The 15,353-nt window shown below is 32.8% G+C and overlaps 1 protein-coding gene across 2 annotated transcripts; it reads left to right on the plus strand.

Annotated features, from left to right (window-relative positions):
* Positions 1-561: 561 nt before the first annotated feature.
* Positions 562-13,915, plus strand: LOC131644888 (pre-mRNA-splicing factor ATP-dependent RNA helicase DEAH1-like). Of its 2 annotated transcripts, XM_058915497.1 has the most exons (28): positions 562-766; positions 2,029-2,133; positions 2,250-2,377; positions 2,499-2,714; positions 2,829-2,900; positions 3,328-3,414; positions 4,050-4,083; positions 4,208-4,262; positions 4,584-4,643; positions 4,811-4,882; positions 5,801-5,864; positions 6,779-6,858; positions 7,049-7,116; positions 7,220-7,277; positions 7,475-7,532; positions 7,608-7,676; positions 8,903-8,971; positions 9,182-9,271; positions 10,069-10,155; positions 10,383-10,498; positions 10,578-10,644; positions 10,984-12,024; positions 12,565-12,627; positions 12,885-13,008; positions 13,090-13,190; positions 13,321-13,383; positions 13,470-13,542; positions 13,675-13,915. In XM_058915497.1, the coding sequence occupies exons 2-28, from the start codon at positions 2,034-2,036 to the stop codon at positions 13,713-13,715; spliced, it is 3,156 nt and encodes a 1,051-aa protein (XP_058771480.1). In that variant the 5' UTR covers positions 562-766; positions 2,029-2,033; the 3' UTR covers positions 13,716-13,915. The 2 variants fall into 2 exon arrangements, with proteins under 2 accessions (XP_058771480.1, XP_058771481.1); XM_058915498.1 differs by lacking the exons at positions 562-766; positions 2,029-2,133; positions 2,250-2,377 and having other exon boundaries at positions 2,620-2,762.
* The last annotated feature ends 1,438 nt before the right edge of the window (positions 13,916-15,353 follow it).

Genomic DNA, 15,353 nt, shown 5'->3' on the forward strand with positions numbered 1-15,353 from the left:
TTTGGATTATTTATGATAAATCGGTGCTTTGTTGCTATGTTTTTGTGTGTTCTGTTTCAAATTATATTTCTGATATGCATTTCCGAAATCTCATTTTTTTAAAAAAATGGGTGCTTTGGGATGTGCATATGCAAATTCACCTTATTTTATAAAAAAAAGGTATATTCAGATATGTATCTCGAAGACACATCTTTTTCTAAAAAAAATAGGGTTCTTCATATGTGAACATTCGAAATCACATTTTTTTTTTAGAAAAAGTTAATTTCAGAGATGCACATCCAAAATTTAAAAGGGTCATGCTAACATGTGCCCTAAGGGCGCATGTTAAGGATAATATAATTAGAAAAAGTAAAATGTAATTAAATGCAATAAAGTTAAATTTAAAGTTTCGATACATTAAATGCACGCGTTCCAATAAAATATTTTTATAAATATCTCATTAACTTGTGTTCTTGGGACACATGTTAGCTTTTCCCAATTTAAAAATATTTTGAGATTTTCACAAGAGGATATAAAAAGAAATTCTTAGTATGATTACATTATTGTATGTTGTGAATCTTTGATCACAGTATGTATGTTGTTATGTGAAAATTACAATGAATTTATAGTATATTCAACATTTTATCAATTAAAACCCCAACACACCAAAACTCAGCAACTTGGAGTCACTGAAATCTCTTCACCGGAAACGAAAACCTCGCCGGGATACGTCTTCGGAGTCCGTCGTTGTAGGTTGGAAGGCGACGTAAACTGTTCGATACTCCAGGTTTTCCTTTCTTCCTTTTATTCTATCCCCAATTTCCATCCCCAATTTTCCTCCCTCTCTCCTTCTGCACAATGCCATTCCAGCGCTATTTGCGGCTGCCATAGCTGCTCATTGTAAAGGAAATACACCAGAGAGGGGGTTTAATATACACATTTGATAATAAAAAAAAACTGAATCGTGCTGCATAGTGTAAGTTGATTATATTTTTTATGTGAATTCTGGTAGGGGAGTTATAGTTTCTTGATTGTATCTTAGATGTGCAATGTTAGATTAGTTATTTTGTGCTTCTGAAATTTTTAATTTAAGTGAAGTTAGTTAGTTGCATTTGAAGTTTGAAGAATATCTGTGAGAACCAATATGACTAGAAACCCTAATCATATGCTTCTTTTCTCAATAGAAATTTAAGACTTAGTAGGAGTTGATTTCAAGAATTAAAATTCCGTCACCAGGCTTATTTATTTCGGCACTAATTTATATTAGTGAAAGTACAATCATAAACAAAGATATTGGTATAGGGAGAATACCAGGAGAATAGATCAGATGGAGATAAGTCAAACAACTAAAGGAAGAGGAAAACCTAGAAAAATTATAAGATAAGTATTAAGATAAATGTTGAGATTAACGATTTGGATAGAAGTATGGTCCTAGGTAGAACATTATGGCAAAAGTTGATCCATGTAGATGATCCCCACTTAGTGGGATAAAGCTTTGTTGTTGTTGTGTTGTTTTGCAAGACAATGACGATTAGGAGCACTAAGGAAGCAGAAACATGAAAGGGACCTAAATATGTGAATTAATTGTTGTATTACGGAGATTAAGAAGCTTGTCTTGCTGTATTTGTATTTCCCATCTATTTTGTTAGGAGTATCACTTTAGATTCCTGGAGTAATGATTTTAGATTCTAAATGTGTGATGTCAGGGTTTGAACTCCTAGAGAAAAAAATAAAAAAGGATTGAAACAAATTAAACTTGGATCATATCCAGATTAAGCTAAGTTGGTAGAGACTGAAACAAACAGTATTTAACAAGCACATGAATAACTAAGCGCACCATATTTAACAAGTATTTATTAATATTTCCCTGCATTAACACCTCTTGCAGTGATTTAATATGTTTAACATTCTTTGTTTCTATTTGCTACTGCTGATTGAGTTTTATTTGGGCTGATAAACTTTTTTTTATCATCATGGTCTAATCCACTCTTTTTATGCTCCCTGACTTCATAATCCAACATTATACTGATTAATTTTTTTTCCTTGCAGTAAAAATGGCGAGTGATGACAATCTAAAGACATGGGTATCAGACAAATTGATGTCACTACTCGGATATTCTCAGCCCACAGTTGTACAGTACATGATTGGACTATGTAATTCATCTAAAATCATTTTATCACCCTAACAATATATATTCTACATAATCATTTTGGAAATGATAAGTTGGGATTCACATGCTATATTTAGTAATATCTTTTTTATTTTGCAGCAAAGCAAGCTACTTCACCAGCTGATTTAATGGGAAAGCTAGTGGAGTTTGGGATCTCAACATCAGACACTCGTGGGTTTGCGGAAGAAATTTTCTCAAGAGTTCCTCGTAGATCATCCGGCTTAAATGTGAGTTTTGATCCAAGGCACAATGAATATAATGCCATTTTCAGTGTATATCCAGTAAATTCTTTCTTACAGAAGTAGTTAGTATCTGCTGGCTATTGATTTTTTTTGTGCTCTATATTAGCAATATCAAAAACAAGAGAGAGAGGCTGCGATGTTGGCGAGAAAACAGGGGACTTACACAATTTTGAAGGGTGATGATGATGATATTGACAATGGCCATACTGATGGCGATGTCGATAAATCGACGATAACTACTGCTTCTACATCAAGAAAGCCAGACAGTAATAAAAAACGTTTCAGGAAGAAAACTGAAGTTCAAGATGATCAGGATGATGAGGCAAAGTGTTCATAACCTATTAGATTCAATTTCATATTTATGCTCATGGTAAGCTGCTGACCAAAGTTTCTCCTAATAAGGTTTGATTTATTTTGACCAAATGCAACAATGCAGGTGATTTTAAGGAAAGAAGGGGAAAGACAAGTTAAGAGAAGAACTTACCCTGATGAAGATAGTGGTTCAGAGGTACCATTTCTGTTTAATGTTTAGCTGTGTTTATATATGACATAGTTTTGCAACTGGTACTGATGATGAAAATCCTACTATATTCACTTGTTTGATTAATTTTGTTGCGCTGTTCGTCATATTTAGATGGTTGCATATCAGTAAGCTTTTTATATGCATGTTCGACACTATTGATCACTGAGTTTCCACCTCTATCCTCTTTTGTTAGTACATTTTAATATGATTTATGCTCTCAAAAAGAAAAAGAAAAGATTTTGAATTGGTTTAATTTTTGTTGATCGTACCAAAGAGATCCTTTGATAATTATTTTTTTTCTTTAGAACTCTTTTTTACTGATAATCAGTTTTATAAAAGCAGTCTAATTATTTTTTTAATATTCGTCATTCGTCAATGTTTTTGATATGATTACCTGTCTTTTTGCAAACAGTCAGAAGAAGAAAGATTGAAAGATCAAAGAGAGAAGGAGGAATTAGTGCAGCATATGAAAGAAAGAGATGCTGCAGGAACACGGAAGGTACTCATTATTAGTCAGATTGGTCACTTGTAGTTGTACTTGAAGACTACTGTTATGAAAATGCTTTTTTTGGTTGGTACCATTATGCTTAAGTTGGTATCTTAATTGAAGTAGCTACATGAACATTTCCTTTTGGATAAAAGAAGAAAATTTATTCAAAAAATAATGGGTAAAAATGTCCTCGGACGTCACTTTATCAGTTTTCATTCTCAAGGCAATTGATATTAATAACATGGCTTATCTTTGTTTCATCTAAGTTGTCTGGTTATATCACAGCAATGGATGTTTTTTTAATTTGTGCCCCTCCCCCATTAAATTTTTCTACTGTTAATATGCAAAATATTCTGGCTTAAGGCTTACCTAGATATAATCTGTATTCTGTATCATAGTTCTGAAAACTTTATTGATATTGCTATTATCAGCTTTAAAATGTATGTTAGATCATATCCATTCCTCAAAATTTTGAAAACTTGCAAGAGTCTTAAATATAATTTAAAATTTACAAACACCTATTTTAGGGGCATTTTTTACACTGTTTAGTACATACATTTATTTATATATGTATTTATCATTTTCCCGTTTTTAACTTTTCTGTTTTTGCATTCTAACTGTTTGAATTGTTTCTTGTTTATCAGTTGACTGAACACAAATTAACACGAAAGGAAGAAGGTATGTATGCCACTGGATTGTTGAGCTTAGTAGCCTTACATGTATGCACACATAGGAATGCAAATGTGCCTTTATATCAACATGATGTTATTTCATTTTCTTGGTTCAATCTTTCTTCTAACAGAAGAAGCAATTCGAAGATCTAATGCTGCGGAGCAGGATGATATCCATTCTTTAAGGTTTGCTGTTTTATATATATGGCTTCAATATGAAGTATTGGTACTACGTTGCTCATAGTTCACCAATATCCCCCAAAAATATATTTCTTAACAACTATTCAGCAAATGGCAAAATTATGTGGTTATGACTTCTAAATAAATAATATTTCAAAACAAAACACATCAAATATATTACCCACTGGCATCATTTTCCCAAATAACGAACAACACGAATGCTTAAGGCTCATTTTTTTTACTTGGTTTTTTAAGGAGGATATGCTTTTGATGGCTTAATGTTGGTTGCCGTATGTCACTTCACTTATTGTTTTCTTGCTGTTTCAGAAAGTTTTCAAGGCAAGAATACTTGAAGAAAAGGGAGGAAAAGAAATTAGAAGAACTGAGGTATGATTCTACTTTCATTTGTTTTCTTGAGGTTGTTTTTAGTTCCGATTTTATGTCAATGAACAAATTAGTATTTGGTTTCTTGGTCATAGCTGTTATGTGCTAAAATGTTTGTTTTTCCTTAATCTTCCAGTTGAATTTGATAACTTTTTGAACGATTATTTCAGAGATGAATTAGAAGACGAGCAATATTTATTTGAAGGTGTGAAGCTTTCAGAGGTGGAACAGCGTGACCTAAGGTACTAGTTGCTTTTTTGAGTTCTCCTATTTTTCTTTTGTTACTTTATGATACATTTTTATTTCCTTAAAATGTTTTCGCTGTAAAAAGTAGTGTCAAGCAAATCATGTCAAGGAGATCCTTTACCCAACCTTGCTACCCTAGTCTTTCTTCAATTCTTATTTTTAAAATATATTGAAACATTTAGATTTGTTTTTATGGTGGCAGTGTCCAAATAAATACGTTATGGGAGTGGGTTTTTGGTTTCTCTGTTAATGCGTCATCTGCCCTGAGGTTGAATATCTTTGCTAGATGTTTCGAGATATAATTTTCCTCTTCTCTCATTGTTATCGTATATCAGTCATTGTGGCTCCTTGATGAGGATATCAGTTGCAGTTTTTGGGCTTGTCCCAATGGTAAATATAGGCTGATTAAGGGGTTTTCTGCGATAGTCCGCTATGATGGCGCTGCAAAGCGGTGGTATGACAGGATTTTGCCTCTCTGCCACTGCCACAGAATTTTGCCTCTTTGCATGAAAGAGAGACCAGTGTTGTCTATGGCAGAGGCAAAATCCTGACATAGACACCACTGGTCTCTCTTTCATGAAAAGAGGCATAGAAAATACTCATTTTCCTGTGATACCTTGACCAAAGATGCCTGATTCTTTTTTTTCCTCTACCTATCTACTTCTCAATTTTTATGCTTCTATTAGTAACGCTAAGATACTAAGTGTTCCAGATATTTAAGTCTTTGATGAGGATGCCATTATTTTTGAGTAGTATGAAATATATCATAATATTTGTCTTGTATTATTATGTACATGAGAGCTAGATCCCTTCCATCATTATGCAGAGTTTTTTAAGAGTTCTATATTCACTCAGTTTTCCGGATCCTTAGAGTGGAAAAGTTTTTATTTCTTAAGTTTTTTATTTCTCATTAGGCACAAGAAAGAGTTATATGAACTTATAAAGAAGCGGTCGGAGGAGGCTGACAATGCGAATGAGGTAATCAATAAGGTTGTTTGTATTTCATGAGTAGTGAGGGTTAGATCAGGATCAATTATTTTATTCTTTCATGGTTGATTATTGTTGAAATGTAATGACTTTTTTATTCAGTCAAGATAAGCTATTTGCCAACTGTCCTTGTTAGGGGTAAATATGCTGTTGGTCTCTATAAAATGACAACCTTTCAAGTTTGAACTTCAAATACTGTTTTAAATCTCTTCCAATGGACTGAACATAAATTTTTGTTAAATAGAGGGACTAAACATGAATAAGATATTTATATGGACTAACTTTTCATGGTCGTTATTTAATAGGGATTAAAGACATATTTAACCATTCTTGTTGTATATTTGGTCATGCTTTTGATTTCCTTTGATGATTACTTATTTACTACCTTACCGAATTTTTATGGTTATTCTTAAGAATTGTGGTTGAGCCTAACTCAAACTTACAAAACCGACTTGTAAGGGGACTATTATCCCACTTATACACAGTATGTTTAGGCCACATATTGTCTGATAGTGAGACTTTTAATACACCACTCACACCAAATACTAATGGGCTTGGTGTGTCGATATAAATGATTAGTGGCCCGAAAGTTTTATAGTAGGTGGCCCAGCGATTCTTGAACCAGACTCTATATCATCTTAAGAATTGTGGTTGAGCCTAACCGAACCTTATAAAACGAGCCTAACTGAACCTTATAAAACGGCTTGTAAGATGATGATTGAAGGTTTTATAATTACCATGACGATCCTTCTCATTTACAATGGAGTTATGTATAAAGATTTCACAATCTATTTTTTTTTGGGAAATTGGGATAGGGTCCTTGACAAAAGGATCATTTGGGATTGTGATAAGTTAAATACATCTATATGTGTCTGCTAAACTCTCATTTTCTTCTGGAATTTCAGTATAGAATGCCGGATGCTTATGATCAGGAAGGTGGCGTTAATCAAGAAAAGAGATTTTCTGTGGCCATGCAGCGTTACAGGTTTTCACTTACCCCATGATCTTCACTACATTTGAAAAAATATAAAAAGAAAAAGAAAAGGGGTTGGATATGAACTATTATCATGATACCATTTATAATCTATTTCCTCAGATTTTTATCCCATTGAGTGGGCATGAATTTCCAAAAGGTACCTGCCTTATTGAACATCTTTAACTGTGTTTATCTACAGGGATACACATGCTGAGGAAAAGATGAATCCATTTGCTGAACAAGAAGCATGGGAGGAACATCAGATCGGTATTATTACCGTGCTCCTTATAGTATATATCCTTTTGAAAAATAAATTCCTGTTCTTTTTCTGTATTTTAATACTTGTGCATTCCTTGATATTATCTTCCAGGAAAAGCAACACTGAAGTATGGTTCCAAAAATAAAAAACAATCATCTGATGATTACCAGTAAGTTTGTTCATTTAAAATCAATTGTCGCCAATTTGATATGTATGTAATCTGGTTCTGTTTTACTTATTAGATGACACCTAAATCTTAAATTAGTGCGCTTTTATTCTTTAGGTGTAGAATTGAAGGTGATTCATTATGCATCTTTGAGTGCACACATTACTGATCATAAACTTCATTACAATTTATGTATTTAGGTACGTGTTCGAGGACCAAATTGATTTTATCAAGGCATCAGTGATGGATGGAGATAAGGTATGTTAATGACTAAACTCCACTCATGATGTTTAATAGTGTCATTATTGTTTCTGAGCCAGATTTTCTTCACAGTTTGATTATGATGAGATAGAAGATTCAATTGAAAAGTCCAAAGTAAAGTCAGCATCAGAGGCACTTCAGGTAGCATTTCAGTATTCGATTAATAATGGCTTTATTAAGTGTTAGTGGTTTGACTAGCGCTGCCTTGCCAGTTGATCTACATTGTAAAAAACAAATATATATTCCTTTTATTTATTTGACTCCATTTTCATTCCATAAACATAACTATTTAATACTGTTATAATGAATGAAATGAAAATATTTCGTACTTTTTACTATTTAAAAAATAAAAAAATGAAGGAGAATTGAGATTTGAGAGTCGGTTTTTAATTACTTTTGTGGCTGCCAAGGCAACAGCATAGAATAATATGTATTTTAGGAAGGGTTGCAAAGGATCTAGTCTCTCGGAGAGGGACTAGTTAAAGCAACGGGTTGCAAGAAAGGGGATCTAAGGGAATTGATATCTCAAGGAGGGAATGGTGAATGTAACACGTAGCTAGTAAGACAATCAAGGGTTATCGGCGGAAATAAAGTTTGACCTGTATAACGTATTAATATAAGAGGGGGCGAGCCGGAAACCTTGGCTCAGCTCTCCTAAAAATGGGTCGGGCGGGCCCTACTTTCCTTAAAGCCTAAAAGTGGCAAAATGTCATGCCAGTGCCCGCCAAAAAATGGGGCAGGCAAAGTAGATGACGGATTGGAAACCTTGGCTCGGCTCGCCATAGATGGCGGGCTAAACGGCCGGGCCGGGTCTGCTTTTGCCATCCCTACATGTAGTGTGTCGGTCATTAGGCTGAATTAAAGATTGTTGAGATCCCACATTATTAAAAGAGTTATTCATGTAATATTTTAGGATTTATTAAGTAAGCTTACACGAGCTTACAGTAGGATTGATGTCTAATACAGTTAGTTACAGTTAGAACAGACTCAACAGTTTGTAACTGACTGAAACTTGTCAGTCAGCCCTAGACCTTACCTGCTACAGCAGGTCACCAACTAGATTTATAAATAAAATCTAATCTAGTGTAATTAACAATCAATTACAATTCAGCCTCTTAGTCTCTGAAAGTCAATGTTGAATTTGCACGACCATGGATGTATTTGATATCAGCCTGTGCATGATATTTGTTTGTGTACAGTGATGAGCAAAAACTCGATATTATATTATGCACAGTTATATAGGGCCAGTCATACATGCACATCCATTAAAAACTTTAATGTTAAAGATTAGAATCCTCAATCTTCTGACACTACTAATTCATTAAATATATGTTATGTAGTCACACTTTTCCGACTTCCTTTTTCAGGCGGAGAGGAAAAAACTACCCATTTATGCTTATCGGGATAAATTGCTTGAAGCTGTTAATGAATATCAGGCATGGTTACCTCTCCCCTTTCAATCTTTTTTTCCCATTTTATATTATGCTAGTTCTGACTTCTGGTTTTTGAGGAATGAATTTCATCTGTTGTCAAAGAACTGTCTTTTGTCTTAGTTTGATTCTACTACCTTTTTAATCACATTTTCATGTATATAATTGAATATTGAATATTCATTTGAATTAACCTTTAATAATTTCCTTAAATAGGTGCTTGTAATTGTGGGTGAAACCGGTTCTGGAAAGACTACACAAATTCCTCAATATCTTCATGAAGCTGGCTATACAAAACATGGAATGGTGTGGTTTTGATTTTGATTTCTTTTTTAATTTTTATGTTCATATAATAGGTTAAGTCATTTAAAAAATTTATTTGATGTCTTTGTTATCGACTTTTATTTTTACAATTGGTAAATATTTTTGAGTGAATGTAACTTTGCTTAGCTGATATTTCATTTTATTATTTCTGCTTTGTTGTTGGCAATTGTTATTTGTCATTTGTGGAACAGTGGCAATTGTTAGTTGTCATTTGTGGAACAAATAGCTTTATGTTTGTTTTATGATGTGTTGGTTTATAATTGTGTCATTCAGTTGCAAATGACTGTATTTCTCCCCATCTTTTGAAGTTATATGCCTTTTCTATGCAGTGGCATTGGAAATAAGGTTTAAAATTGTTATTGTTGATATTTGTAAATATATAATGTTAAGAATATTTGTATATAGAATAGTCCCACATCGACTATATCATGTACTTAGTTGTAATCTCTCTATATATAATAAAGTCTCCGTAGTGCTTTACAAAACACACGGTTTATTCAAATGTCTCTTAGTCTCTTGTATTTCAACATGGTATCAAGAGCCCCGTTTAAGATCCGGTGGGCCACCTTCTATGGTTTCCGCTATCGGGCCACCCACCATTTATTTCCACGCTCCAGTTGTCTAGTCCTGGGCGTGAGGGGGTGTGTTAAGAGTCCCACATCAGACAATATATGGCCTGAACATGTCCTTATAAGTGGGGGCAATCCTCACCCTACAAGCCGGTTTTGTAGGGTTGAGTTAGGCCAAACCACATTTCTTAACAGTTATATTTTGTACAGATTGCATGTACTCAGCCACGTCGTGTTGCTGCTATGAGTGTGTCTGCTCGAGTTGCTCAAGAATTAGGTGTTAAACTAGGACACGAGGTATGCTATCTTCATTTTTCAACATTATAATTTTTGATTTTGTATTGGTTAGAATATGGCTAGATTTTTAAAAATTTCTACTTCCTAAAACATGGTACAAATATGTACACACTATATGGGAAGTATGAGGTTTTCATTGATAAAGAGTTACATTATACATATCTCCTTTTTCCCGACTCAATTTTTCAAATATTAGTTATAAGTAATTCAAAGTTTTCTTTTTAAAGGTTGGGTACTCCATCCGTTTTGAGGATTGCACATCGGACAAGACTATTCTGAAATATATGACTGATGGAATGTTGCTGAGAGAATTTCTTGGTGAGCCTGATCTGGCAAGTTATAGGTGAGAGCGTATATTGGATTATGATTCAAGGGTTGGATGCTTTATGATTGTTTTCTTAATGTGCTTGCTAATATTGTAGTGTTGTGATGGTGGACGAGGCTCATGAAAGAACTCTCTCAACTGATATTTTGTTTGGATTAGTAAAGGTGAGTCCGACTGATTTTTTTCTTTTTTGCTTTATAATCCAAATGAGTTAAATGGCAAATGATATAATTTTGTCCCTTGAACATTCACTATCTTTTGATTGCGACATTCAAGACATTTTTTGCATAAATTTATGCAATTATTTGCTTGGCGACTGATTTGATGTTGATTACATGCATTATTTTTGTTCTAACTTGTGCAATGATTCTTTATTTTCGTTACTTTCTATAACTGATCAATACATTGTCTATGCTTATACCTGGATGGATTTAAAGCTCGTGCTCTGGTTAATTGTATATATAATCTGATTTCTAGATCTAACATTATAATTCTTGTGACAGGATATTTCTCGCTTCCGGCCCGATCTCAAGTTGCTGATATCAAGTGCTACACTTGATGCAGAAAAATTCAGTGATTACTTCGACTCTGCTCCTATATTCAAAATTCCAGGGAGAAGGTATCCGGTTGAACTACACTTTACCAAAGCCCCGGAAGCTGATTACTTAGATGCTGCCATTGTCACATCACTTCAAATCCATGTTACTCAACCTCCTGGAGATATACTGATATTTCTTACTGGTCAGGAAGAAATTGAAACGGCTGAAGAAATCTTGAAGCACCGAACTAGAGGCTTAGGGACTAAAATTGCCGAATTAATTATATGTCCTATATATGCCAACCTACCAACTGAACTACAAGCAAAAATATTTGAACCAACTCCTGAAGGGGCACGAAAGGTTGTCCTTGCCACCAATATTGCAGAAACATCATTGACAATTGATGGAATAAAGTATGTCATTGATCCAGGATTTGTAAAGATGAAAAGTTATAATCCAAAGACAGGAATGGAGTCTTTACTTGTGTCTCCCATCTCTAAAGCCTCAGCAATGCAGCGAGCTGGTCGATCTGGAAGAACAGGTCCTGGGAAGTGCTTCCGGTTATATACTGCATACAACTATCAAAATGATTTAGACGAGAACACGGTACCTGAAATTCAGCGGACAAACCTCGCAAATGTGGTTCTGACTTTAAAAAGTCTTGGTATTCACGACCTGTTGCACTTTGATTTTATGGACCCCCCACCTGCTGAAGCCTTATTGAAAGCCCTGGAACTTCTATTTGCTCTAAGTGCTTTAAATAAGCTTGGTGAGTTAACTAAGGTAGGTAGACGGATGGCTGAGTTCCCAGTTGATCCTATGTTGTCAAAAATGATAGTCGTTTCAGAAAAATACAAGTGCTCAGAAGACATCATTTCTATTGCTGCTATGCTTTCTATTGGAAACTCAATATTTTACCGTCCAAAGGATAAACAAGTGCATGCAGACAATGCAAGGCTGAATTTTCACACTGGAAATGTTGGAGACCATATTGCATTGCTAAAGGTTCAATTGCTTTTGAGTTTTTGTGCTTAGTTGGTTATTGACTTGTCTATTTTCATTTGTGTATCTTGGGAAATGAAAGGCGCAATTGTTGATCTCATTACACATTGAGTATTTGTTGTTAATTATGTATTAGCATAGTCCCAACTAACTGATTAGAGCTTTTAAGATAGAGAAGAATAACATGATATGAAATATAGTATGGAAAAAATAAAGATATGTCTTCAATTTTGAGGTGGAAATTATGATGGAGACCATAGGTCTCTCTCAATACATTGTGGGGTAGGATATTCTGTATTCATATCATTCTAGCACTCCTTTCTTTACCTCAGTTATGTTAAAATATATCATTGTCCCTGTTGTGAACTTATCTCTTCACCTAGACATAATGTTTTGTCAATCAATCACGAGTTACGGAGAGATTATTATTTGGATGCAATGCATGCATATCTATCATTATAAGGGCATAATTTACTATTGATATATTTCCTTGTTCTAGATTCTTGTTGGACCTCATTAATAAATTATATGTATTTTTTTCAGGTCTACAATTCTTGGAAGGAAACCAATTATTCAACACAATGGTGTTATGAAAATTATATTCAGGTATGGCTCTTTGCTTTGAAAAGTGAAAACTAATACTGTTGCACAAATAAGTGAAAAGTAGTGGAGATAACAGTGGTGTATCTATTTAGAAATGTTTATTTAGTTTACTAATTTTTAATTTAATTTGTTCATATAACGCAACCAGTAAAATTATGTATGTTAATCATGTCTTCTTTGCTCCGCTAAATTAAGCCTGTTTCGTTTTATTCATACTTCAAGTTGGGAAAGTTTCACTTTGACTATATTTTGATGTTTAGGTAAGGAGTATGAAACGGGCAAGGGATATCCGTGATCAACTAGCAGGTCTATTAGAGAGGGTTGAGATCGAGCTTACAACAAATACTAGTGATTTAGATGCCATCAAGAAATCTATAACATCAGGTGAACTTTTAAAACTTGTAATCATCATTTACATGAAGAACTTTTTTTTCATCCTACTGATTCAAAATTTTAAATATGCAGGATTTTTCCCACACTCAGCAAAATTGCAAAAAAATGGATCATATCGGACAGTTAAACATGCACAGACTGTTCACATACATCCTAGTTCCGGATTGGCACAGGTAATTTGCTTTTGTATATTGACTGCTGTGTTCATTGTTGCGTGAACATTCAATATAAATACTGGATGGGGGATTTCTGTGTTCTAATAAAAGATATCTATTTTTTTTTCTTATTTACTTTGTTTATAAGGTTCTTCCAAGATGGGCTGTGTACCACGAACTAGTTCTCACAACCAAGGAGTATATGAGACAGGTATTCCCTACATTTAATTAATTCACTGTTAACTTTTTTTTCAATGATTTTTTGGGAATAACTGAAACTGTATATTTTTATTTCAGATCACGGAGTTAAAGCCAGAGTGGTTGGTGGAGATAGCCCCCCACTATTACCAGCTTAAGGATGTTGAAGACAGTATGCTCTCTGTCTCTATTTCTAATATTACTTTGAGATCATATTTTTGAGTCACGCCATCAAGTTTTGAGATTCGCGTGAATCAAACTTCTTTATATATTTATTGAGCTGTTGAATCAAATTTTGTTGCAGCGAGTTCAAAGAAAATGCCCCGCGGAGAAGGACGAGCATAGAAGCACAGACCACTGGCAAATTTCCATGGAATTGAAACTTCACACTGACAGGGAGGGGAAGTACATACATCAGTTAGAAAGTGGGTTTTTCCTGGAGGCAAAATGTTGCTCATATAGTTGAAAGATGATGCACTGTAAATATATTTCTCTGTACACCTGGCCTTGATTTTGGTAACTATTATTGATATTAAAAAGATATTTATTTATTCTTTTATACAAATATTTTTGATATAAAAAGTATATTGACAAAAAATATTTATTTATTCTTTTATAAAAATATTTTTAAGTAAATCAAAAAATTATATTTTTTCTTGATATTATCTACTATCTACTATTTCTAACATTTATTCGAAGATTGACCAAACTCCCTAAATTGTCCTACCCTCAAAAATAATTTATATTATAAATTGGACATTTTGGTAACTAACAAAATAAACCTTCACTTTTTAATTGTTTTTGATTTCTTGCACCAAGTATTCTATTTTCATTGGTCCACACACTTTCTACAACATAATACACTTTCATTGTTATTCTAGATGTTTTTTGAGAAGAAAATTTCTTTCTAAAATTTTATATTGTTAAATTTCATTTTTTTTTCAACTCCATGTTCTTTTTTTATATGGTTATTTATTATAGTTGAATTTTTATGATTATTACTTATTTATAATTAAGTCATTCATTTTAAATTTACATCTTTCTAAATATATTTTATATAATATTAAATTAATTTACATGTTATTAGGTTGTATTTTACGGGTCACTATCAAAATAAATATTTTATTTATTTTTTCAAATGCTAAAAAACTTTTTATTCTCTTTCCGTCTCATGGATCAATTTTTTTCTTTGTATAATTATTTAATAATTAAGTAATTCATTTTAGATTTATTTGTATTTAAATAATTTTATACCATATCAATTGCATGATAGTATAAAAAAAAATTGCATGATAGTATAATGTATTTTTTAATTTTAATAACATTAAAAATATATTTATCTTACGGACCACTAACAAGACAATATTTATTTTAGTTAAATCAATCATTATTTTAATTTAAGAGACAAAATCTTTATTGTTAAATATTAATTTTTTCTCCATTTCATAATTATATTTTTCTTCTCTGTCTAAGATTATTTAATATAATTAAATCTATAAGATTATTGTTCATTTTTAAAAAAAGAATCATTTCAAATTTTGCAGTTATATCTAAAATTTTATATTTGTATTTGATACTATCTAAGTGTTATGACATTAAGACTCATTCATGTGTTATCACATTGACAAATATTTTGTTATCCTTTTTTTATTTCATTATTATTTGAAGACTCTAAATAACTACTTTTTTTTTTTAGTTATTTACACACTATCATAATTAAATTACCCGTCCTCAAAATCCACGTTGTTGGAATTGCAAAGCATAGTGAAATTGACTATGAAATAGTTGTTAAGCTTGCTGAGGTTTACCCGTCCTCAATACTTGACCCTATTTTGCGATTGTGTTCTTGACATTTTATTTCATTATTATTTGAAGATTCTAAATAACTACATTTTTTTTAGTTATTTACACACTATCATAATTAAATTACCCGTCCTCAAAATCCACGCTGTTGGAATTGCAAAGCATGGTGAAATTGACTAT

The sequence above is a fragment of the Vicia villosa genome, linkage group LG1 (genome assembly GCF_029867415.1).
Source record: "Vicia villosa cultivar HV-30 ecotype Madison, WI linkage group LG1, Vvil1.0, whole genome shotgun sequence".
NCBI lineage: Eukaryota > Viridiplantae > Streptophyta > Magnoliopsida > Fabales > Fabaceae > Vicia > Vicia villosa.

Coding starts and splice junctions, on each gene's coding strand:
- LOC131644888 (XM_058915497.1), top strand. CDS start 2,034: ATGGCGAGTGATGACAATCTAAAGACATGGGTATCAGACAAATTGATG. Junction 2,901..3,327: donor ATGAAGATAGTGGTTCAGAG/GTACCATTTCTG, acceptor TTTTGCAAACAG/TCAGAAGAAGAAAGATTGAA. Junction 4,883..5,800: donor GTGGAACAGCGTGACCTAAG/GTACTAGTTGCT, acceptor ATTTCTCATTAG/GCACAAGAAAGAGTTATATG.